The sequence below is a fragment of the Anser anser genome (genome assembly GCF_964211835.1).
Source record: "Anser anser genome assembly, chromosome: 5".
In the NCBI taxonomy this organism is placed as follows: domain Eukaryota; kingdom Metazoa; phylum Chordata; class Aves; order Anseriformes; family Anatidae; genus Anser; species Anser anser.
This window is the reverse complement of record NC_139725.1, coordinates 25,469,560-25,493,937: the sequence shown is the minus strand read 5'-3', so window position 1 is coordinate 25,493,937 and position 24,378 is coordinate 25,469,560. Positions and strand designations below refer to the sequence as shown.

At 32.7% G+C, this 24,378-nt stretch overlaps 1 protein-coding gene across 7 annotated transcripts in view; it reads left to right on the top strand.

The window, feature by feature from the left end:
* The window catches only part of DPH6 (diphthamine biosynthesis 6), a 196,226-nt gene that overhangs the window by 51,406 nt on the left and 120,442 nt on the right, over window positions 1–24,378 (top strand). For all 7 annotated transcript variants that reach the window (XM_083839668.1, XM_083839671.1, XM_083839669.1 and 4 more), the window contains exons 5-8: window positions 685–803; window positions 11,808–11,869; window positions 17,352–17,446; window positions 23,966–24,053. In XM_083839668.1, coding sequence (XP_083695794.1) covers window positions 685–803; window positions 11,808–11,869; window positions 17,352–17,446; window positions 23,966–24,053 — 364 coding nt within the window. The remainder of the gene's footprint in view (window positions 1–684; window positions 804–11,807; window positions 11,870–17,351; window positions 17,447–23,965; window positions 24,054–24,378) is intronic.

Here is a 24,378-nt window from a genome sequence, read left to right as displayed (position 1 = left end):
CTTTAATGCTTTTAAATTTTCTAGAATCTAGGCATTACACATTTTATTGCCAACCGATGATACTTGACAATTTGCAAAACAGATAACAATTGATAGTGCAAATGAGTGATTCTCTACTATGATAATCACGTGCTATATTTCAACTGCTAAGTATATGTATCAAAACATAATTAAATTTACATTATCAACTTTTTATTTTGTATCTCAAGCTGCATACATTTTCCCAAATGATTCTTTTCCTTGGGTATGGATCCAAATCACAGGCTTGAGTGTAACAAATTCAACATATTGTACTAATGACATGTGCCACGGTTACCGGAGTGGTAACTTTTGCCCTAGCTGTGTTCATAAAAAGTGATCATTTCCTAAGGTGTTAATGGGTTTGCATCCCTAAAGGTTTTGCATAGTTTTACTGAAGTTCCCAGGCAAATCTGTTTACATCAATGTGTTACATCTTATATAAGTGAACTGTAGTCAGAACAAGATTACGTTGTCTTTTATTTTCTTTACTAATATTAGAGTTTACTATTCCTACATTTCAAGTTATAAATTAAATATTTTAATTGAATTATAGAAGAAAATTACATAATGATAGGAAATCATAGAAACTCATTTTCTTTAAGTTAATCATGCTGTGTAAATGTATGGTGCTTGGCTTTCATCCTCTTTTATTTTGTTTTTAAGATGCAGAAGGCTTAGTCTTCAGCCTTTAGCTTACCTTTGGCGTCGAAAGCAAGAGATACTGCTTAAAGAAATGATATCATCTAACGTTCAAGCCATAATCATAAAAGTAGCGGCTTTTGGTATGTATTCAATATGAGTAATATTTTCTGCTAAAACTTGAGTGGGCAAATCCACTACATAACAAAGAAAAACAGGAACTTTGTTCTATATTTTTGAATAAGAAATGTTAATATGAGCGTGAAGAAAATTAAAACATAAAAAATAAAAAATCACACGGCCGAATAACAGTCATAATGTCTGAATCGGCCTGTATACATTTCATTCTTTTCTCAGAGTAGACAAAGCTGGAAAGTAATTCTTCATAGCCTAGTTATTAAATTCCCTTTTCAGTTTTTTTGTTCTGTTTTAGTTTTGATTCGCAGTGAAGATGCATACATAATTCAGTGATTCACAGTATTGTCATTTATAGATGATGCAGACTGGTGACTATACAATATTATAAAATAACCATGAAAGTTTTAATAGAAATATAACAAGTTAACATCAAAGAAGATGTAATTATATGAGACCAAAACATTTTGTGTAGAAACACTTTGAATTCATGGAGCATATAGCAAACAGCAATAGTTTTTCATTTTCTTCTTTTAAAAAAAAAAAAGTTTACAATGTAGTTTCTTAGTGTAGCAGATTATTAACGTGTTTTCATCATCAGGTAGGTAATATGAGGTTTGTATAACGGAGCAAATGAAAAGATTATCAGCTTGTTTATTGTTGAAAGTTAAGTTCAAGTGAAGTTTTATAGGAAGTATTATTGCACTGCAGAATGGCTAGTATAATGCAAGAGCATTAGTGGCTTTGGTGGCTAAAGCAGTGTGTCTAAAAAAGTGTTGCATAACCTGATGGTTGGCTTACTTGGGCAACTTTCACATTAAATTCCTAATGTCTGTCCATCTTCTTTAAAGGACTGCTTTATAACAAAGTTATTTCTACTGAAATACTGACCAAGACTTGAATTATAATCCATTTACACTTAGGTGTAATCCATTTACACTTAGGTGAATTCTATGATATATTCTATAATAATTCTATAATAATGTTTTAATTTTTTTTAAATCTGCTTCTCTTTAGGTGATATTGCTTCTGACCACTTTTTGCATTATGATTATGATCGCCTTGCTGTATTGTTCTCATAGCATCTATAGATTAGTGGGATTAGAATGATTAGAAATATGGTGTTCCCTCATTCACTTAGAGATAACAAGTGACATAATTTAATAGCATTTGCCTGAATTCATGGAAGGCCAGTTACAAGTACATAGGTGTACATTATGTCACATACAAGTTTGTGTTTTTTTTGTTATATTTTGTTTTTAATTGGAAAAAATAAACGCTTTTTAAAGGAATTAAGTTTTCGGACCAGGTAAAGTATATCTATTTTAGGGGAAAAAAAAAGCTTACATTCCTTATGCTGATGAAGGAAAAAATGGATGTCCACAAGAATATGCAACATGCTTTTTCCAATCAGAATTATTTTTCATTAAATGCAGGTTGTTTTCATCTATTTGTATAACTAAAGGGAACTAACCAGCAAAAACAAACAACAGCCCCAAAATGAAACAAGTAAATACTATTTAAAATATAGGTGAAGTATATTAAAGAAAACATATGATTTAAATAATAGATGCAACTGTTTCACAAGTAGATATCATTGCCTTATCCCTGAAGCAAGATAAGCTTTTCTTTTGTATTCTGCAACCTTAAAAAAAAAAAAAAAAAAAAGCTTAAAATGGACCAGTTAGTGCACAAAGAGTCCTTTGTTGGCTATTCATTTAAGAAGCGAATACCATAAATACTTGTAGATAGCAATTAGATAGAAAATCACTGAGATTTTTTTTTCTTTTTATATTTTTGGCTACAGGTAAAAGAAAGATCTTATCAGAGTCAATTTCTCACCTGCCTCAGGCAAATGTAATTAGATGTAAGCAAATTTAATGGAGCTTGTGTGCTCTGGGGCCATTCTGTAATGCTTTAATAATTGCATGCCTTATTAAAGAGGATTTAAGGTATGAAGGCTGTTTAACATATCAAGTGGCAAAGAAGCTAACATATAGTTTAACTTTTTGCCTTTTAGATGAATAATCAAAGCTAAACTGCAATGAAAATATTTAAAATAACAGATTTAATAGTCTGAAGGATGATACATTAGATGGTACGTCCTACAGATGTTAATGCAAGAAGCAAATCTGTAACTTGAGCTTGACATTCATCAGCGCTGGCATACTTGTACACCTGCCTTGTCCTGTTTTCCATTAACTCAGTGCTAGTATTGGCAAGGTAAAAGCCTGTCATTTTATGTAGAAAACACATAATTATGCAAGTAAATGAGCATTAGTTTAGTACATTTCCCTAAATCCACCATTACAAATTAATACCACAAACTTTGCCAGTGGCAAGAGTTTTCTATCTCAGAGTAGTATGCTTTTCCAGATGGAATACCAATTGCTCTCACTTACATGCAAAAGAAGTATTGTTAGTGGGCCTTCCTCATGTGCCTTCTGTTGATCTATATGTAGATCAGCTTGCTTTCCTTTAGAGTGTATTTCAGAGGCTTTAATGCTGAGAGAAGAACATTCCATGATCTAACAGCAAACCTAAGCAATAAAAAAAGAGTAATTCCTATGAATGTCTGTCTTCCGTGCCACTTTCCTGCTGCAGAAGATGCCTGTGTGATGCATGATACTTTTGTATTTGAAATATATCTCTCTTCAGTGGAAATAACAGAAGGTTAGAATGAGATTACTCAGTAACAGCTAAAGTAGAACCAGTTGTTATTGTCTTTATGTGCATCTGAAATTCCAGTAATACCCATTGCTTCTGTGAGATTGTGCAGTATAGCATAACCATAAGACGTGTTTTTGATATCCTTGTTCTGTGAACACATTTTATGGGTTAAAACAATAATTAACTTGTAGAGTCTACATATAACAGATTCAACTTTTAGGTAACTTTATGTACTACTCTTAATTGTACCAGGTTCTGAAACAAATAGCTTCCACTGCAGCACAAAGCATAATACCTTAAGTAGAAATTAAGAGGAGGAGGGTTTGAGAGGAATCTTAGGGTTCCTCACATCATGGTCTTCACTAAAATTCGAGAATCAAGTTTTACTTAGTTTTACTTGGCTTACATAATTAACTATACCTACATCTTGTTGAAAATTGACACTAAAACTTAAGTGCCATTAGACGTTGAAATGTGACAACTTTCATTTCTGTAAATATAGTTGAAATTTTTTTTGTTACGCTGGTAAGAGTAATTTGTCCTCAACAACTATATTTTCCTTGATGTTTTAAGAGGAATGTTCACCTTCAGTAAGTTTTTATGAGGATAAGTGAACAGTGTTTACTTGAGAAACTGGGGAAAAAAAAAAAAACCTTCAATCAAACTTTCAATCAAAAATCAAACTTCAAAACTTTCAATCAAAATCAGAACATAAATCTATGGCAGTATTTTCAACCTTTTTTTCTTGATATTGTCTTTTTTACTTAATATAAAAGTCTCGTGTTCCACTTCAAATTATGATAAACAAAGCAGCAAAAAACATTTTTCAAATATCTAAAAATTTTTAATGACTGTCATCTCTGTTAGGAATAATGTAATCTTAAACTTTTATTAGAAAAATCATTCCTGAAAAAAGTTAAATTATTATCTTGTATATGTATATGATAACTTTTAATGCATTTTTATTACTGTACCTGTTCAGTTTATATATTTGGCAAATGAAATTAATACCTAGCATGCACTTTTAGAAACGTATTCTTATCAGTCTTTTCCCCCTTTTTCTAATCCTTGTTTCCTGACATGCTACTGCCATTGAACTTTCAAACAATGCTTCGAAAACTTAGTTGCTCCTTTAGAGTATTGGCATTTTTGCCTTAGGCACGTTCCCTAATACATATGTCTGCACCTTCATCATTCATGTTATTGACAATAAAAAGATGCCACACCTGTTTGTTCACCAGACATTGAATGAAAGGGCTTGAAATTATGAAACCACAAAACCACAGGAGTCATTTTAGCTCAGGTCCTTTTTACTTTTTACTTTTTTTTTTTTTTTTTTCATGAGGGAAAGACTTTAAGTGAAAAGTTTTGGAAATAATAAGGAAAGAAAATATTCTTTGCATTTGGAATGTTACATGCCCTGATATTTGTATATGAATGACAGATACTTTGATAACAATGTAAGATGAGGCTCTCAGAAAGAGCTTTTAATACATGAGCAGAAAGAAATGTTTTAAAATCATATGTTAAAGAAGAGATGAGTCTGTGACCATTTGCATGAATGGATCTAGAAATAAGAGATAAAATATGATTCCTTCTTTGCCATCTCTTAAGCCTGTAGGCTGGAGATTGGCAAGACTGCGGAGAGTGTCGATATTTTCAGTAGTAAAAGATAACAGGAGTTAGAAGGCAGAGTAGGAAAGTGAATGTGCCTGAAAACACAAAGTAATTGAGAGTTGACTTTGAGTGCATTGCATTCTTAAGGAGATGTCAGAGACAGAGAAAATTGAAGAGAGACAGCTTTAGAGTGGAAGGATCACTTTGCAATTTGAGATCAGATCATCTAAAGAAATAGTGAAAAGGCAGAAATGGTCTAAGAATGGACTATTAGGCTTTTAAAGTGAAAAAGAAAAGGAAGTGTGGGTTCTAATGAAGTAGACAGGACAATAGTCAGAACTTCGAGTTGAAAAGTAGTGGAATAAAATGAGCTTAGGAAAAGGTGTCAGAAACAAAAATAAGCTTAACAGAATTAAAAGCAATAGGGAGAGATGGTGTTTTGTTAAAACTCAAGTGTTACTTGCTGCTCTTTGACAGTTTGTAAAATTTAAGTTCTGAATGCACAATTACTATGCAGATTTCTATGCTGAAACAAAGCTTAAGCTCAAACCCTTAAAGGTGTGTGTGTGTGTACTTAGAGCCATAGATAGTTTGTGTTCCAGGCCCCTATGAGTTCTTGTTTTAGGACAAGATTGTTTATTTTTGCTTTGTTATTATTAAGATTGTTTATTTCTGCTTTATTTCTGATTGTTTATTTCTGCTCTGACTTTTACCCTTTTGTGGGTGATGTACTGGCTTGTTCTGTCAGACGTCTCTATTGATCTATTTGTGAGCTGTGACTTTTTTTTAAAGATTTATAACTTGTCTGCATGGGGATGAATGTAATGACATGGACACAAACTTTAGCACTTGCACATGCCACAAAATCAAATTGTAATTCCTTAATCACGCTACTACTGTTCAAAGCACAGAAATATCAAAATCTTCTAACAGAGACAAAAAAGCACACCATTTTTAACCAAACTGAGGTGCTAGAGTGGCCAAACTCTTTGAATGAAATAGATTAATAAACAAAAGATGTCATAGACACTGGATCTAAAATAATTCTACTCAAAACACTTCAGGATTCCAAATTTAAATACTCTTAAAATAGATTTATAATGGGAAAGTCATATGTTTTCAGCTGTATGAAGGCAAAGTGTAATGCCTCTGAAGTCCATTGAAATTCCTGAGAGGAAGTTGGTTGGGGCAGTATTTGTAGTGAGCTGAACCATTTGCTGTATAGGGTCTTGTTTTGAAAGATGAGAGGAAAAATGGATTTGAAAACAACAGTTTAATACTGTTTTTAAACAATTCTTCCACAATCTCTTTCTAAACTATGGACATTTCTGAGTTGTACAAGTATCTGAAAATATTGTACTGTTATTTGATGAAACAATACAAAATTTTTTCAAAGAATTACTGAGGTTTCTCTTACTGAAATGGTAGAGCTAAATTGCTTTGAATTCTGGATGTAACTAGATGCAAATAACTTTGATGTTAAGAAATCACAAGACATTACAGATAAAATTTACATTGCCTGGTATGAAAAGTTATAGAGCCTTTTACTTCTTGGAATTCTAAAATTTGATGACATCAGAGTAACCTAGTTTAGAAAACAGGAAGAAGATTAATCATGATCCTTAATAAATTGTACTGGGAACAGTTGGTTACTAGAACCAACCTTCAGGGTTAACTTCTAACTTTACCACTAACCTTGCAGATTCTATCCCAGTACTATATCCACACTGGGTAAATTATCCCAATAAAATAGAAGAAGGCACATGATCAAATTGCGTGATTTCTGCTCTTTTATACAATAAATTTAAAGTGTATTCGCCTTAAATCTTTTAGAGGTGGGGCTAATAACCAGTAGGTATTTTCTTTTCTTTGTTTTTATATGAAAATTTTGCAGCTTTTACTTTTTTTTGATGTTTTGGAAATGGAAATTCAAGGCCTCCATCTGTTTTGCCATTGTTATACAACCTTTCGTGTATGAAAGTTATGATGAAGAATCAACTACAAACCTGTTATTTATTCTGCCAGACAGAAAGTTCACTTCCTTCCCAAGTTTTCATTGAAATAAAAGCTAAATATTATACCAGGAATAATTTACCTCCAGGCAATTTAAGGTGTATATTTACAGTGCATTAGTATCTCTGTGGCAGTTGCATTCCTGCAATATGAAGGGTATCTGATGTTTGTGTATTCCTGCAGAGTAAACCTGCTTTACCAACTAGTAGCTTTTTGGTTTGTGTAGGCTTTTCCTGTTCTATTATAAACATACTCTGATTCTTTGTCATTAAAACAGTACTTAATCCACCTTCATAAAAATCAATATTGTTTACTTAAAGGAAAAAAAGACACTTTAAGTATAGGATTTTACTTTCAAAAGCAGTCTGATAGTCTGTTCCAACTATTAGTGTTAGAGATTGGTGCAGTGTAGCACTCAGGAAAAAAATTATGTACCACAATTTCTTAAAACTAATAATTATATGAATCATTATTTTCTCAACATTTTTACTAACTTGAGGTGAAAATAGGCTTTTTGTATTAAAATACTTTCTTTAAAATCAAGAATATTTTAAAATTATGAACATGTATAAAAACACTTTTTGAGTAAGTTGAGGCTTTAAAATGTATATTTTTGTTAGCCAAATATTATGGCATGAAAAATTGAACTTGATTTCTTTTTTTAGTTGTCATGATAAATGCAAGTAATATCAGGTAGTTATCCTTCAAAGTTAAAGACTGTTACTCTAATATGTGTGAAGAAAGTGAACCATTTAATTCATGGTTTTCTTGTGTAACTTAACACTAACACACAGCACCAGTGGAATGCCTTTTAATAATGTTCTTTGATACATTTTTCTTTCACTACAGAGCAAAGCCCTGAATTTCTGCCCCCATCTGTACATTGCTGTGGTTCTGTTCAGCATTTGTCTTGTGGCTGCGTGAGTTCTGCAACCATTCTTGATAGGTGTAAGAAGGAGTTCTGTTGCTGTCAGTGGATTTATCAGGAATTACAGATGGACTAGACATTACTTTGAAGTGATTATACCATTTGTGCTATCGTGTACTGATTTTGTAATAAAAGGGAGGTGAGAGCACAATTTGTTTTACTGGGTACTGTTAAAAACAGCATTATCAAATCATTCAAGATGTTTCTTTCATCACATACTGGTCTATCTCAAAGAAATAAAGCCCCACTTGCTTTCGTGACAGCACATAATAAATTGACAGATGTAATTCAGTTGGGGAGCTAAAAAGACATTGAGAATAATGGGGCATAACATTCTAGGGTTAACATTTATTCATAGATGATGCAATTAAATAAAACAGGCATTAACTTCAAGGTCAGTCAGTAAAGTAATAAAAGTGAATATTTTAATTGAATTGTAATTGCTTCTCATTGATACATGCAAGTTAAGTAAAATCGATGTCAGTGCTGCAAATTGCAGTTCTCTTCCTAATTAATTTCTTAATTCTACATAGTCATCCAGGCCCTGGACCTTGTTGTTGGTTTATCTACCCATCCAGCTTTCTTTACAGATAGTTTCATGGAGGAGAAGTCTGGAGGATGTAGTTAAATGGAATATACCAGTACTTTACCATACATTGTTTTTCTTTGCACTCTAAATCATTTTAAGAATCTGGATCAATCTACTCCTTCATATAATGAAAAACATGCGAAGGAGAAGTATAGATTTATATTTGTTGTTCTGTAAATATGGTAAAATAATTTATTATAATGATAGTAGCAGTAGACCTATGGCTTTGTCTATACATGCATACCATTATTTGAGATTTGGATATTGATTACTGGTTCTGCAAATTACAGCTTTCATTGGTTCTTGATGCCTTTAGAAGATGGTTTCTATTCATTCACAATACAAACATATTGGAAACTAAAGGAAATTATGTTTTTCAAAAGAAAGATAATCCATCCAAATAGTAGAATACTACTAAGAAGTTGAAAGGGTACCTTGTAGTTTGACAGATTTTCATGTAGGGATAATACTGTAGAGTTTACCCATTTTGCCATACACAGGCAATTTATTTGTATTTCATGTACTATTTGTATAATAGCTTCTTTTTCATTATTATTTTGTATTAATTGGGGGCTAAACAGTAGGCATATTTTTCTTCATATCTAAGAGAAGTTGTGAGAGAATAATATGTTAGTATGTCTGGATTTGTCAGCTTCCCTTTCTCACTTGTTTCTAATGTGAGCCCTTAGTTTAAATTTAAAGGAAAACAATTAGCTTTATTAAGGAAAGGGACTGAATTTATAAGAAAAGTAATGATATTAATGGAGAATGTTAATCTAAATTTCTAACGACTAATATAATATGGTATTCGTTACAGAAAATGTGTGTTTAGTTAATACCTGTCCCATTAAAATCAAGGACAATGCTAAGCTGATATTCATTGGAAGATACCACCAGGGTCGCTGGAATTTTTCACTGTAGACCAGATCAGCTTTCACCAAAGCATATACCACAAATGCTTCCGTTCTATTTTTAATGAACTGGTCATGATAGCTACACTTCACGTGCTTCATAGTCATTGTAAATTGAAGAGTATAATCTACCTTGAGTTTCTAAATCAGCATGCATAGATGTAAATTAACTCTGTGCACAGTGGAGAAAAGGTTCTCCAGCTACAGTGAATCATTGCAAGAAGTTTAAAAATAGTAAGCAAGAAAAATAGTACCTGTGAAATGAAGATGTTGAGAGAAGTAGCTGACTACTTTATATATTTATTTTTCAAAGTTAAGAGCATATGTTGTTGATTTTGTAAATCTTTAAAGTGTTCATCCCTAAACTTAGATTGATAAGGTCTCTTCTGTACAGTATTTCTGTATTTTCTTGTGTCTTGTGTGTTGTATTCTGTATTTAGAGTTCTTTATAAATAAGTTTACAGCAAAGAATGGAGGTATGGAATATATATAAGGTTTATGCCAATATAGATGAGTTACATATCAGAAGAATGAGACAAACCAATATCCCATATGGGGTTAGTCAGTGTTTATAACCACATCTGATAATATATATATTTATATATATGCATATGTATATATTTCAAGAATAACATTTTTCTTGAACATTTCCATTATTTGCCTTTTTGTTCCATTATACGGCAGATTAACAAGTATAACCAGATAGAAATATGCACTGTTGGTCTGATGATGCAGTATGGAAAATAGGGGGAGTTTGGAATTTATTGTTTTGAAAAAAAAGTTCTTTTGCTTTTCAGAGCAAAGTAAATCTATTGAAATGAAGATATTTTTGAATTAATTTTCACAAACACCGGTGATCCGTATCTTATATGTGGCAACACAGGTTTTCGTTCTGTTAATAAAGAGCAATAAACCAATAGCAAAAGAAAAAACAGATGGAGAAAAAACTGTCCTCCTTCATTTTATTTATTGAATGGTTTGTAAAGTGTTTTTTCCAGTTAGTAAGGGATTTTTTAATGCACTTTAATGAAATATTTAAAAACTTTATTAATGTTTTGAAATCTCATTCACTCTAACTTGTTTTAGTTTCACAGAAATTTAAACATACCAAGCCCATCACTGTAAAAATTAAAAGGCATATCAGCTATTTGAACTCAGCAAAGACTTTATATAATAGTATACCATACATTTATGTAACAGCTTTCATCATCAATGAGCTAAAGTGCTTTGCAAGGTACATGCTTCAGAAATTGCTTCTAAATGGAGTCATTCTGGTGGCAGTTCTTTGATGATATCCATTATTATATAAAGCATTACAGCAGGAAGAAATAGACAAGCATTGCGATGAGCGCCAGAAAATGGGATCACTGAAAATTTGCCAGTGTACCTTCATTGTCAGAAGTCATCATTCTGTTTTCTTTCTTACTTTGAATGTTAAGACCTTTTGACCACATAGTCTCCAATCTAACTAGGATGTTAATTTGGTTACTGACTGATTGGGATGCGTACTCTTGAAACAGTTTTTCTTGGCCTTTTTTTATCCCAGTACTGATTAACATCAATTATTTGTTTTATTCCTGAGAAGTGACACTGTAACAGCCATGAGCTGGCAAAACTCATAAAGGCAAAAAGCCAAGACAGGAATGCAGAGAGGCAAGTTATTAGAATTGTCAAATGCTAAAAGGGCTTACTTTTTATCTAGGAAAATAAATCAAAATGTAGACATCTTACAGAATATTTTGTAATACGTCAAAAGGTAAAACATTAAAGGCATTCTGTAAGTAACACACAGATTAAGGGTAACACACACAAAAGAGTTTTTATTACATAAAACATTCTGTGTCCCCTCTAATAATTTATGTATCTCTCTTGCAGGAACTACAAAAAATTAACTAGTATTTTAATTTAATATGTATATAGAAAGGTAACTTCTGCCTTAGGGAGGTTATTTCTGTGTAGTTTATTTATTTATTTATTTATTACTGTGGACCAAGATGTTTACGGGTTATTGAAATTTTGAAGAAAGGAAAATGATAGCTTTTTTAATTGACATGCAGTGCAAAAGATATTGGCCTTATTCTTCACAAATGTGGAAATGACTTGCCCAGAGGGGATGAGAGAATTCTGACAAAGTATGTTTTCCTTAGGATTACACTTATTTTAGATGCAGTAGGATTATTTTCTTAAGGAGATACGTAACATAATGAAAGAAAAAAAAAAAAAAAACCATAATAGTACTTTTAAAAACATATTTTAACACTTTTTTTTCTTTTTTCACCTCCAGGTTTAGATCCAGATAAGCATCTAGGAAAAACATTGGATCAAATGGAGCCTTATCTTTTGGAGGTATTACTGAAAGAATACGGGCAAAGTTATTGACTTTCTACAACATCACTTTCTAGTTGTAAAATTAACTTGATCAAAAATACTTAGGATCTAATTTCTCAAAATAACTAACCCAAGGTTTATTGTTGTACAGAGAACAGTGGCCTCTGATAAAGACTTCCAGTATGAAAAACATTCCTTCTGGAGGTAGTTCACAACTGTTGCCAGAGTCTTTAAAACAGAATAAAGGCAAGAAACTTCAATATTAAGAAAACATTAGCTCGTGTAAATATGATAAAATTAAATAGTTGCATGTAATTTAGATACTTTTACAGTGAAGAATGTATGTGGCAAAATCATAGATGGTACAAAATGTCTCCATCTGAAGGTTTCATATCTTTTTTACACAATCTGACCATGTTAATCACGTACAAAGTCCTCAAAGCAGGAAAATGGTTCTAGGTGGAGCTGATAATTTTTCTTAAAGATAAGTTATATAACTGGGAACAAAAAAAACAGATTTTGTAAGTCTCTTTTGGATTTGAGGTAGAAGCATCAAACATTGAGCTAAGTACAATTTGAGAATAATTGACCTGAAAATGTGTTTTTGTATGTTGTTTTGTGACAGAGTTTACTGATTTCTTGTCCCACAAGACAGTTAACAACCCGCAACTCTTTGTGTTTAGCTATTTACAGAGTTCTGCTGTAAACTTTATTTGCTTAAACCATCTAAATTTGCACAAAACAATTCCTAAAAATACTTCTTGTTGTTAATCTGGTTAGCTACAATTCATAAGTATAATTCTGGTTAGTATGTCTTCATAAGTAATTTTTCTGGAACAATTAAAAGCATGCTAAACTGTTGCAAAAGAGAAGGGAAAATTAATTAGAATGTTTGGAACCATAAAAATCTCCTCTGCTGCTAAAAATAGTGAAGTTTAGTAGGAATTATACCTTGATTTTAACTTAATTTTCTTAGTCATTTATATAGCTTGAGGCAGAAGGATAGATAATTGGTACATGGCAAAGCTAATTATGAAGAATGAATGTTCACGACACTCAGATTGTCTTACTTTTTTTCCATTTGATCATTCACTTTAAAAAAGAAAGCCATAAATTAAGAAATCCCAAAGTACTCAGATTCTTCCTGATATTTGGCTAAATTGAACTGATTATTAGTTGATTTTATTGAAATTCTTACTGTCATGATTTAAGACTTCTCAAAGGCCACCTTTGTAGTTTTTATATTTTATTGATATGGTAATAACTAGAACAACAACTATCTTAAGGTGTAGAATCATAGAACAGTTTGGTAGAATGGTTAAACGTAATAGAACATTCTGACCCTATTTGTAACTGGTTGTCAAGTTATTGTAGGGGGAGAATGCATTGCTGATATTTGTTCATGTAACTTTTTTCTGTATGTATGCATGCTATGACAGTTAAAGTAAGTGCAAACATTGTTTTTACTGGATACTTATCCAGTAAAGGCCTAATAAAATCAAATCATTAACTATAGACTGTAGAGAAAAGCTTAGGTTAATGATTTGAAATATTCTTTCACAACCCAGTGAAGTCTTCAACACCAGAAATTCTGGTAGACAGTGGGATTTTCTTCTGTGTTCTCTTAAAATCATATTAGATGTCGATAAAGTAGTTTTATATTCAGAAGGGTGTAGGATTTTTCCTTATAGCATTTTTGCTAGTGTGGCTTGCAAGTTTGTGAGAATTTCTGCTGTTCTGGTTAAAAGGAATTTAAATAGTGTTTTACATGTTCTCGAGTTTTGTTGAAAGCCAGTTTATATGTTCGTTACTTCAGTGACCAGAAAAATGCCTCTGTTGAGTATAACAGGGTCTTTGGTATACAACTGTAACATGTTCTGTTTCAAGTCATGCATCTTATTTTGATCTGGGATTGCATGGAAACATCCTTCTTTACATTTTAGTATGTGAAAGTTAAGGTTCCACTTCTCTGTTACTAAGATCAGGAATTGAGACTGCATGATATAAACTTATTTTATTCTAAAAGGTTACCTTAAGAAACTAACAATAAAATCAAAATCAATTTATATCACTTTATAATTTGTCTGTTAGGCATACAGGAAATAAGCATGAAGTAGCTATTTCATTTGAGCCGTTATAAAACAAGTGTCAATGTTAATTGAAAGGGTGGGGAGGGGAAACTCTGCTTTCATCCACTGAATTATTTAACTTTGGAAAAAATACATAGTCGCTTAAATTTCTGGTCTTCTGATTGTATTGAGTGGGAAAAACTTTGAATTAATTTTGCATTTTTTTTTTCTGACTATATAGAGGAGGTTTGAGTACAACCCATACTTTTTTCAGGGGTGAATTTTACTGGCTCAGAACAGTGGCAATGAAAGTTCTTGAAATAATTTTTTTCTAAATTACTGGTCTTTGATTAATTATTGATGAATGGTTGCAACATAATTACTAAATTACTGTCTTGTTCCATGTACCACTGTTTCCCATATACCAGGAGCTGTAGGTTTTACACTAAAGAATTTATTGGCAACCTGCCAAATCTGAGAGACTGCTTACAGACTCCTTGAAATTCATCAATAGAATGTTAAATGTATATTATGGTAATATTTGTCTGTACTTCTGTCCCTAGTAATAGACAGTAAGAAATTGTTTAGTCATCTGTGTGCTTGCCTTAGAAGTTGATGAGTACTTCTTGATGTAAAGAACATTCTGTAATTACAGAGAATTTACTAGCTGTTACAATTTCTGTCTGGGGAAAAAAGTTTTCACTTGAAACAAGAAGCACTAGCATTCAGATATTCTATCTTTGATTATTTAACATCAGTGAGAAAGTCAACTTTACTCCTGTTTCATTTCCAAGGTCAGAAAAGACTATTCATTGGGTAATATTTGGGCTAACACCTTGTGTATTTGAGTTAAGATGAATTTTGAGTAGTGTAGAAATTGTTTTCATTGTATAATTCTTTCAGATTTCAAATTGGACTTGCATTTTTAGTTATGTAATTTTTAAATTTCTGGCTTATCTGAACTAAAAGGCAGATCTAGCATCACAAAATAGAGATTAGTCTAAGTTGTTGTATTATTATGAATGTACTATCCAACTTGCAAAAGAGAATATATTAGTTTCTGAAAAATGTAAATAAATGATTAAAAGGCAAAGTTCTGATGTCGTTGATGGCATCTTTAAAATACTGCTTGCTTCTTTAGAAAATGAACATTAGGGATCTTTCTATGAGCTGCTGAATATCCTCAGCTCCTGTTGACAGTGGCAAGTGAAAATCCTTTAGCATCTTGTGTGATTGGCGTCAAGCATGATCTTAAAGTCAGTGACATTGAGAAAAGGGATTTCCCACAACAAAGACAGGAAAGAGTCTCGCATCTTTTGAGTATTTGATGTTAAATAGGCAATAATTATTCTAGGCTCTGAGGTTTACAAGCAAACCTGCCAATTTTAAAAATGGCTTGTAAACAGTCATTTCTTGTGTTCCCTGTGGAAAAGGTTACTGGTAGAAAGATCTTGTCCAGTTTCTCTTTCATTTTACCTAAGAGTTTTGTTTATTTTTGTTGTTGTTGTTTTTGTTCTTTTTTTTTTCCCCTGGCAGTGGAAGCTACAAAAAGAAGAATAAAAGGTTTTGACTAACTGTTTTGTAGATTGTCCATTCTTATTGCATCAACATTAATTATTCTTGATATATTTGTCCTATAGAAATTTTTTTGCCACTGTTGACAGATGTTCTCTCTTATGCCAGGAGTGTAATTTTTTAATGAGCACTTGATTAAAGGTTTTCTCCTGTTACCTTCCTTTAAATGAAAATGTGAAAGGGGAATGAATAATGTCTCAGATAACAATACATTCAAAACATTATCTAATATATGTTACAAAAGAGATTGAGATTTTTCCAACAGAAGGTCACATAGAGTATTACTTAGGTATTGTCTTCTTAGAGCATTTATACTTTCCTTCAAAATAAAAGTTGAAGAGGACTCAGGCCTTTTGTTTATTTTTTTAAATTTAAAATTTGGTCTTTAACTGTATGACAAAAAGTTTCACGTATTTCTATCTTGTCTCTCATGCTTTTGATTTTTTTTTTAGCTAAGGTGATGGCTGAAGCTGTAAATATTCTTCAAATTTTTAAAAGAAAAACCTTTGGAAAAACTCTAGAGTATAGTAACACGATCTATACATTCAATTTCAACACTAAAAATATGGTATCATTTGAATATATCAAACGGGCTTGCTACACAAATGTTCTGATAACCATATAAAGAATTGAACCTACAACATAAAATTAACAGTCTCTTATTTACCTAAAAATAGACAAACAAGAGATGTTGGATTATTGTAAAGCCCCCAGTCAGACTTTTTCCAACCATGTCCTCCTACATGTGGTGGAGAACAGTGTTGCTACTTCAACTGCAAAAGCGTCATATATGGGCATCTGTTCCTCTAAGGGAAAGCATAAGGGGATTAAATAAATATTCCCAATAATGACAGTGGTGTTAGCAATTGGGTTGAGGACTGCAGTTTAGGTAGCCATGAGCTAATGCTTTCTTTGTGTGAAAAAACCTGGACAGGACTTGTTTTGAAGCAGCTACTGCTGGAACACTTTACGAGATGATACAATCTGCTGATCAGAAAAGGAATTTCTTCTGCAGAAAAAGGGAGGGTGCTGCCATGCTCAGGGCATGGTGCAGGTGCTTCATTACTACCTATTGGTACAACACATTAATGTAGAATTACAGAGAAAACGATACAGCAGTTGTGCACTCAACTCAAGCAAAAGAACTTTGGGTCATGCTCTACAGCCACTCATTTACAGAGCACTGAATAATTAAACTAGTCACGTCTCTTATTTTGAATTTATTGGATAATGTAATTATGTGTTTTAGTGGGATATCAAGATCTTCAGGAATATTTATAAATTTATATGCTGACAGTGTATTCAGTACAATTTGGGAAGGAAATAACATATTGCTACTTCTTTAGGTTTTGCTTTAGCTTTTCACTATTGACTTAGAAAACATGTTGATTCTCTTTGTTAGAATATTGGGGAATAGTGGATATTTACGAAAATATAGAATCAATTGTTGAATCTGTTGCCAACAATAATATTTGTTGTATACGTCTGTATAAAGTGTTACATCTTATATTGGTTTATAGTACAAGTTTCTCACAGAAGTGAACTATCTATGCTAAAGAGAGAGAAACAAATTTGGGTGTCTGAACAACCTTTCCTGTCTACTGTGGAAGAATTACTAGGATTTCATTTGTTTATCTGAACATTATAGTGCCAGTTCTACTTAAATATAACACATTGGTAATTCTTAGATCATTGTGATGGGCCATACAAAGAAGTCAAGAACCCTCTATGTGATATTTGATTTTTTTTTCAGCCCTCTAATGAGTGGTCTTTTAGAAAGTACACACTGAAATTTTATGCAAAATATATATTTAATAGAATAATGCTTACATATTTAAATTTCCCTTTTGTGTTAGCTTTCTGAGAAATACGGAGTCCATGTTTGCGGAGAAGGTGGAGAATATGAAACATTCACACTGGACTGCCCTCTGTTTAAGAAGAAAATTGTTGTGTAAGGAACAGTTTCTTCCATTTCCTTATATTAAAGCAATGGGAACATATTCACATTTAGCTGGAGGCAACTTTTGTTGGCAGAGGTAAAACATGTCCTCTAAGTTCACAAACACTCACTTTGTTTAACACTGGCAAAGTCTTCTGAAAACCTAAATCAATACCTGACAAGACGAGGCCTTCATAGAAAGCTATAAACTTTTTAGACATTTGCACTTTTCGTTTACTTGCTGATTATGGCCTGCAGTAAAAATGGTACCTACACACTGACACTTTTATCCTTTCATGAAGTGCGAATTGCCTGTAATATTTATCTTTCATTACAGCTACATTTGATAAACTGCCACATCAGTAGCCTGTGGGTTCCATTAACTGTGTGTGTGCGCGCGTGTGTGCAGGTGGGCATGTGTAAGTTTAGCAGCTTAGAATGATCAACACGTTTCTTCAATTATTAGAGGATATTTTGAAAACAAACTTTGGTGAATCCATCTAACTTGCACTCTAAGTAGCTTATTCCTTCGACATAAATTGCTAAAATCTGTGTAGTGGGATATGGTTAGATGAGACTTGATGTAAGTTTCTTGTTAGACTGTTAAATAGCTAAGGTGAGCTTTGAGAGAGATGTTTTGATTGCTGTTCCTTTCCTTAGCCAAGCAAACAGAATAATAATCATGTATTTGGTGATGATCATCTTAGGAAAGGTCAAGATTGTAGAGAATATAGACATGGTTAAGGCTTTCATGTTGAAGACCTGTTTGTTTAATTTTTCCATAGCGATGGGTTCTATCTATACATGGAGTAGAAAACTAAGAGCTGTTCAACTTTGTTTCATTACATGGCATTAGGGAGAGAAAAAACAATATACAAAATGGGCAAAGGGATAGAAGCTAGTCTAGTAGATGTCTGCTGAACTATTGGATGACTGGAAGATAAGTCCTCTGTAGTCAACTAAACTAGATAATTCGAGCCTGGAGATATCTCCGTGCAGGAAAGCTATGGAATTCTTTAATAAGAGGAAAATTCAGAAAGTAAGAATGTGGAATCCTTAAACTGGATTTAAGTTTATGGATGGAGTTGTGGATCTAGGAAGTGAGACTTTTGAGGAAGATTGTCTGAGGGGAATTAGTCCTAGGTAGAAGCAGTAGTTTGTGAACTAACCTTCTAATTGGTAGGAGTTGGAAAGTTAAGTAGGAGGGTAGAATAAAGCGTGTGTGATGCTTAAGTATGCATTATGACAAATAAACAGTGGGAAGAACTAGGACAAAACAACACAATATACACTCAGATTGAAGCAGTTTGGTCTCTTTCTAGGAAAAGAAAAATAATGCAAAATCTTTGCTAGTGCAAGATTCATTTTTCCGTTTAAGGTCTGATATGATTTCTATTAAATTGACAAATTCTCATGAATTCTAGTAGGTGTCAGAGGCAGAATTTTGCTAAAGTTTTTTTTTAAAAAAAAAAAAGAAAAGAGGAGTAAAACTACCCATTACCAGGCAATTGTGGCCTGTTCAGCATTTGTATTACAAGACTTGCAATAAAAAGTATACTTCAGAAGAAGGGTAGCTAGGTTTTAACTGATGGATGAAATATGCTTCTATAAGTTTTTGCACTTAAATGTGTTTGGCTTATCATTTACATTTGTACTATTTATTTGGGGGTTTATGCTACAGATTAAATCTGGGAGTTCCATTGGAATAAGATGCATAATTCACCAGTGCTCCTTTGGAAAGCTCTCTTTGCATACACGCGATGGATTTTTAGCATACATAACACATTACATAGAAAACTGTAAAGTCTCGAGAAATTTTTGGTTGGTGTTGTGTGGGGAAAGAGAACATTTTTTATCCTGCCATCAGGTCCTACAGGAAATGTATTTGCAAAGAGTTTGAGAACATGTTTAGGAAAGCACATTGTGCCCTTGGTTTGGGATCAGCCAAATACCAGTTTAAGTAAGAATATCTTAATATATATTCTGACTGTATTTCTGGCTGTCAGTGGTTTAATGAGCCATTCAGACAACTGAATAGTTGGAATAGCTAAAACAGAGGCTGAGTTGTCCTTATTTCTATTGGCCACACTCCAAATAATAACAAAAGTTAACAATAAATGCACAAAAATGCAGGAAAAGACAAGTATATAAATCAGTGTTTGTTTAATAATAAATATAAACACAGTAGGCTGTTAAACAGCTACTCAAGCTAGTTCTAAATATACATTTCTGTAATGGAAACTGAATAGCTATGCTAACATTGTGTCTCTTAGGTGTAATTAGCCCTGCTTAGCTCTTCTACTACTTTGTCATAAAGGCATACCTTTTGAGGGGGACATTTGTGTGAAAATCTATTACTTTATGAGCTTTTGCACTGAAAATATTTGTAGTTTCTTCTTCATTAAATAAGTTATTTATAATAATGTTATTTTGTACTTTTTATTCTTGTTTTTCATGCACACTGTGTGAAGCTAAACAGACTATGTTGTTGGTTATGCTGGTACAGTTTCCAGATGTTTAGATAACCGTGATTGTGGTATATATCCTGATACTTTTTTGAAGCATAAGTGGAATTGTAAGAATTACAAGCTAGAGGTTGAAACCTGTACAGATTTTTCAAGGTCCTAAATTCCTTGGAAACTTTTCACTAGAGAAAGTTTCTATGGAAGATATTGGAGATAATTCTTTCCTGTATAATAGGTATAGTGGGTTAATCTTGGCTGGCTGCCAGGTGCCCACCAAGGCACCTTTACTCTCTACCTCTTCAGTCAGACAGGGCAAGAAAATGCAGTTAAAGAGCTTGTGGGTCAAGATAAAGACAGGGAGATGACTTACCCAATACCATCATGGGCAAAACAGACTTGACTTGGGGGAAATTAATGGACTGCTCCAATGCGGGACCCCATGGCCTGCAGCTCTTGCCAGGAGCCTGCTCCTGCATGGGCTCTCCCCAGGTGGCAGCTTCTTTCAGGACACATCCACCTGCTGCAGCACTGTGTCTTCCTTCACAGGCTGCAGCAAGGATATTTGTTCCAACATGGTCCTTCATGGGCTGCAAGGAGACAATCTGCATCACCATGGTCCTCTCCACAAGCTACAGAGGAATCTGTGCGCCAGCATCTGGAGCATCTTCTTCTTCACTGACCTTGGTGTCTGCAGGGTTGTTTCTCGCATATTTTTTTCTTAATTCCCCCCTCTCACAACTGCTGTGCAGCATGTGTTGTTTTTTTGTTTTTTTTTTTAACCTTTCTTAACCTTGCCACATAAACCTAGTAAAAGAGGAGAAAATATGCCTGTCGTTTATAAAACTACTTTTGGGTAGCATTTTCACTGGTTGCTGCTTTTGTCACATGAGACTTGTGACTAAATATATTTCTACAGTGTCATCTTTGAAAAAGGAAGTCTAGACCAAGGAATAAAAAATATAACGTTGATGTGTTACTTATGGAGAAGTGGGAGTCTCTTTAATGTAAGAGCATATGATTAAATTTGCATTTGAATATTATATTGAATTCTTGCCATTCCATTCAATCTTCATTAAAAAAATACACCTCACAAACCGAGCATGCCAAATTGCACGAAATAATTGAAAATAAACAAGATTTAGCATTAAAAAAAAATAAATCTTACAATCAGAGTAGTCAACCAAGAGTCAAACGTGTTTTATCTGGTTTTACCAGATTGTTGTAATCCAGTTGTCAGCTTTCTTATACTCAACATTTAAGACGTACCAATCATTTCCTGTCCGGTATTTATAGTGCAATTGATTGACACCTCTGCAAATCACAGAGATATGGTCCTCATCTATGTGAATGCCACCTAATATTTACCCTTATGATAAAGGCCCATTTATATTTATGGAACACAAAGTGTTTTATTTTTATATTTTTTAAGTTAAATTGACATATTGAAAATATTTTGGAAGTATAATTTTACATTGATAAATTTTATCATTAGCTTTGTGTTTAGGTTTAAAGTTCTAGGTTAGGAGTCAATACTAAATCTCAAAATAAGAGGAAAACCAAAAAGACTTGCTCTAACTTGTCATATTTGTCCTCTGAAAATATTTCTGACTGTTTTAAAGTAATCAGATATTTCCCGGGTCTTCAAGAAGTTTTGAGGGATCAGATGATTATGATTTTTAAACTAGATCATTTAGAAAGTTTTTCAAACTACTTTTCCTTGCTTTCAAAAGTCTTCTGAAAATATTTATCAATAAAATTCCTGTGTTTCTGTCATAATGTAATTACATTCCTAATGAAATTTCAGACTTTCAGCATTATGTGGCCTATATGGCCATATAATTGTCATGGTCTCTCTAGTGACTATTTTTCATTTTAAGCTCTGCTGTTCATAGATTCATGTGTTTTTTTCTCATTTTTTTTCTTTCTTGTTTTGTTTTGTGTTAGTTCGTTTGTTTGTTGTTAGTTTATTTTACCGTTTCCTAAACTGGACATAACATCTAAGTTCAGGACTTCCTGTCTTTTTTGAATTGGTGACTTATCATTGAAAACAAAACTGTTCTAGTTTCCACCTCTATTACATTTAGTATTGAAAAACATTTTGTTAGAACTTTATTAGTTAGAACAATGATGTATGTTCTGAAAGGCTGACAGAAAATGAAGTGATTGAAGACAAATATCTTAGCTGACACATATCGTAATACTATTTTCAACACCACATATTCTATCTATTTTGACCCATCAGTTGAGAAATACTGACGTATTAAACCAGACGTCTACTATGGTGTCATCAAAGATCAACATGTTAGCTATATGTCATAGCAATGTATTTCATACCTAGAAGAAATATTCGTGATGTCTTACTATTTACAATACTTGAACAACGAATAAAAGTGCTAAAAAATTCTGAAGTTATTGAACATACAATGTAGGTATCAATGTATACCTGTGTATCAGTACAGCATGCATACTGCTGTACTGCTAAATTGGGATTACAAGTAGTACAAGTAGTAAGTACTGCTTCTTTTACTTTGGAATTAAGTATTTTTAAAATGTTACTAGGTGTTTAAATTAAACAGATATGCAATGAATAACCCTAAAATTTTGCTTTTCCTTTTGGAAGTAAGCTTTTCTGTTAATCTAAAGTATCTAATGCATCACAAAAAGTACCAGAATTCCCAATTGCTGTTGCTTCTTTCAATGTCAAGCAGCAAGTATTTACTGAGAATATCCTCAGACAGTGAAGACAGCCAGGTAACAGGTATCACTGCAGTCTTGATGTCTGATTTCTAACATTGTTTTCCCATACTAAAGATTTCCAAACTGATTTTCCACCCATTTACAGTATTTCTGTTAAAAGATACCATGATCATTTGAAAAGAATTACTTTAATCTTAAAGAACGATCTTTATGGAAATTTAAAAGAATACGTAATCTTTTGTCTTTAAAATCTTGATGATAACTCTCAGGACTGAAGCTCGAGACCTGATTATCAAAAAATTACTTAAAATCATATTAAAAGAGAAGCAGAGTTTCTTATGATAGAGGTATTTATTGTTATTGTGCAATATACTGATGGTGATTATCTCAAGGAGGTTTTTATTCTAAATCTTAAGCCACATTTTAAAAATCAGATATTTCTGTTAATTTTACACTTTCATTAAGTCAGTGGAATCTGGCCAAGACTTCAACTGTTTCCAGTTTGCATGGTTTTTGCATGTGTCATTACTTGAGAGGAGCTAGGCTTGGGGATTCCAAACAGAATTTCATTGTATACTGTGAGGGTATCAAGGGCATTGTGGTTTCAGGAAAATTATCTGCATGTCCTTAGCCTTGCTTATAACAATTTTCAGGTTTTCTTTTAATGCATCTAAGTTTCCTTTATGTTTTCTTTGAATTTCTCACCTTCTGATATTTGTTTCCTAGAGCTACCTTTTGCTTAAGCAGTAAAACCATGCAGATGGATATAACAGATACTGCCTCTTCTGAATGAAAGTGTGACAGATTGCGTCTGTAAAAATGAAAACTACAATTAACTAATTTGAATCAGCACACAGGAAGTTTATCATTGTTACCAACACATTTGGCATTAAAAAGTTGTGTCTAGTAGTCTTCAGTATCAGATGCAAGATGGTCAAATCAGTCAGTTTCTCAGCGTGAAATATTGTATGGTGTTAATACTTCAAGAACTGGTCCCTGGAGAATCACTTCAGGAAAAAAAAGACTTTTAAAAAAATCTGTTGATGAAATGAAAAGATTGCTTTACATATTAGTCTCTGGAATGCAAAACAGAATGTCAGTTATGATTGCAAAAGCTACAGCTAGCTAAATCTCTCAGTACTGGTCTGGAAGTACAAGTTACTCCTTTTCAAAATTAGTAAAGATACTGTGTTGTTGAACAATGTGACTTTATATGTCAAACTTGTTTTCTTAACTGTTATTAAAAAAAAAACAGAATGAACTAATAGATAATGAGTTACTTTGAAGTCTGTTATACAGTAACTAAACATTGACAGTTTAAATGTAAATTTATACATTAATATATGATGCTAATAATTTTGTATTTCAGAGATTCAGCAAAGGTGGTTGTGCATTCAGCTGATGCATTCGCACCTGTGGCCTACCTTCATTTTTTAAAATTGCACCTGGAAAATAAGGCAAGTAGATTCCAAATGTCATCTCCCTTTAAAGCTATATGTATTTTTTTGTTGTTGTTTTGTCACAATTTGGAGTTAAGCTGCGTATTCTCATGCATGTGTACTTTGAAATAACTTAGTAAATATTTAGTTGAATTTCTGAATTTGCCATAAGAAAAGCTCAACACAAATGCTTCCTTGTGTCAAACGAATGAAACTAGTGTATTTGTGTAGCATTTTTCATCTTGAAACCTCAAGTTGCTTAGTCAACATGGTGCAGTCAAGCACATATGTAACCTGTGTCATACAGCTAGCCACACTGTGGAACACAGCTCTATTAGTAAAC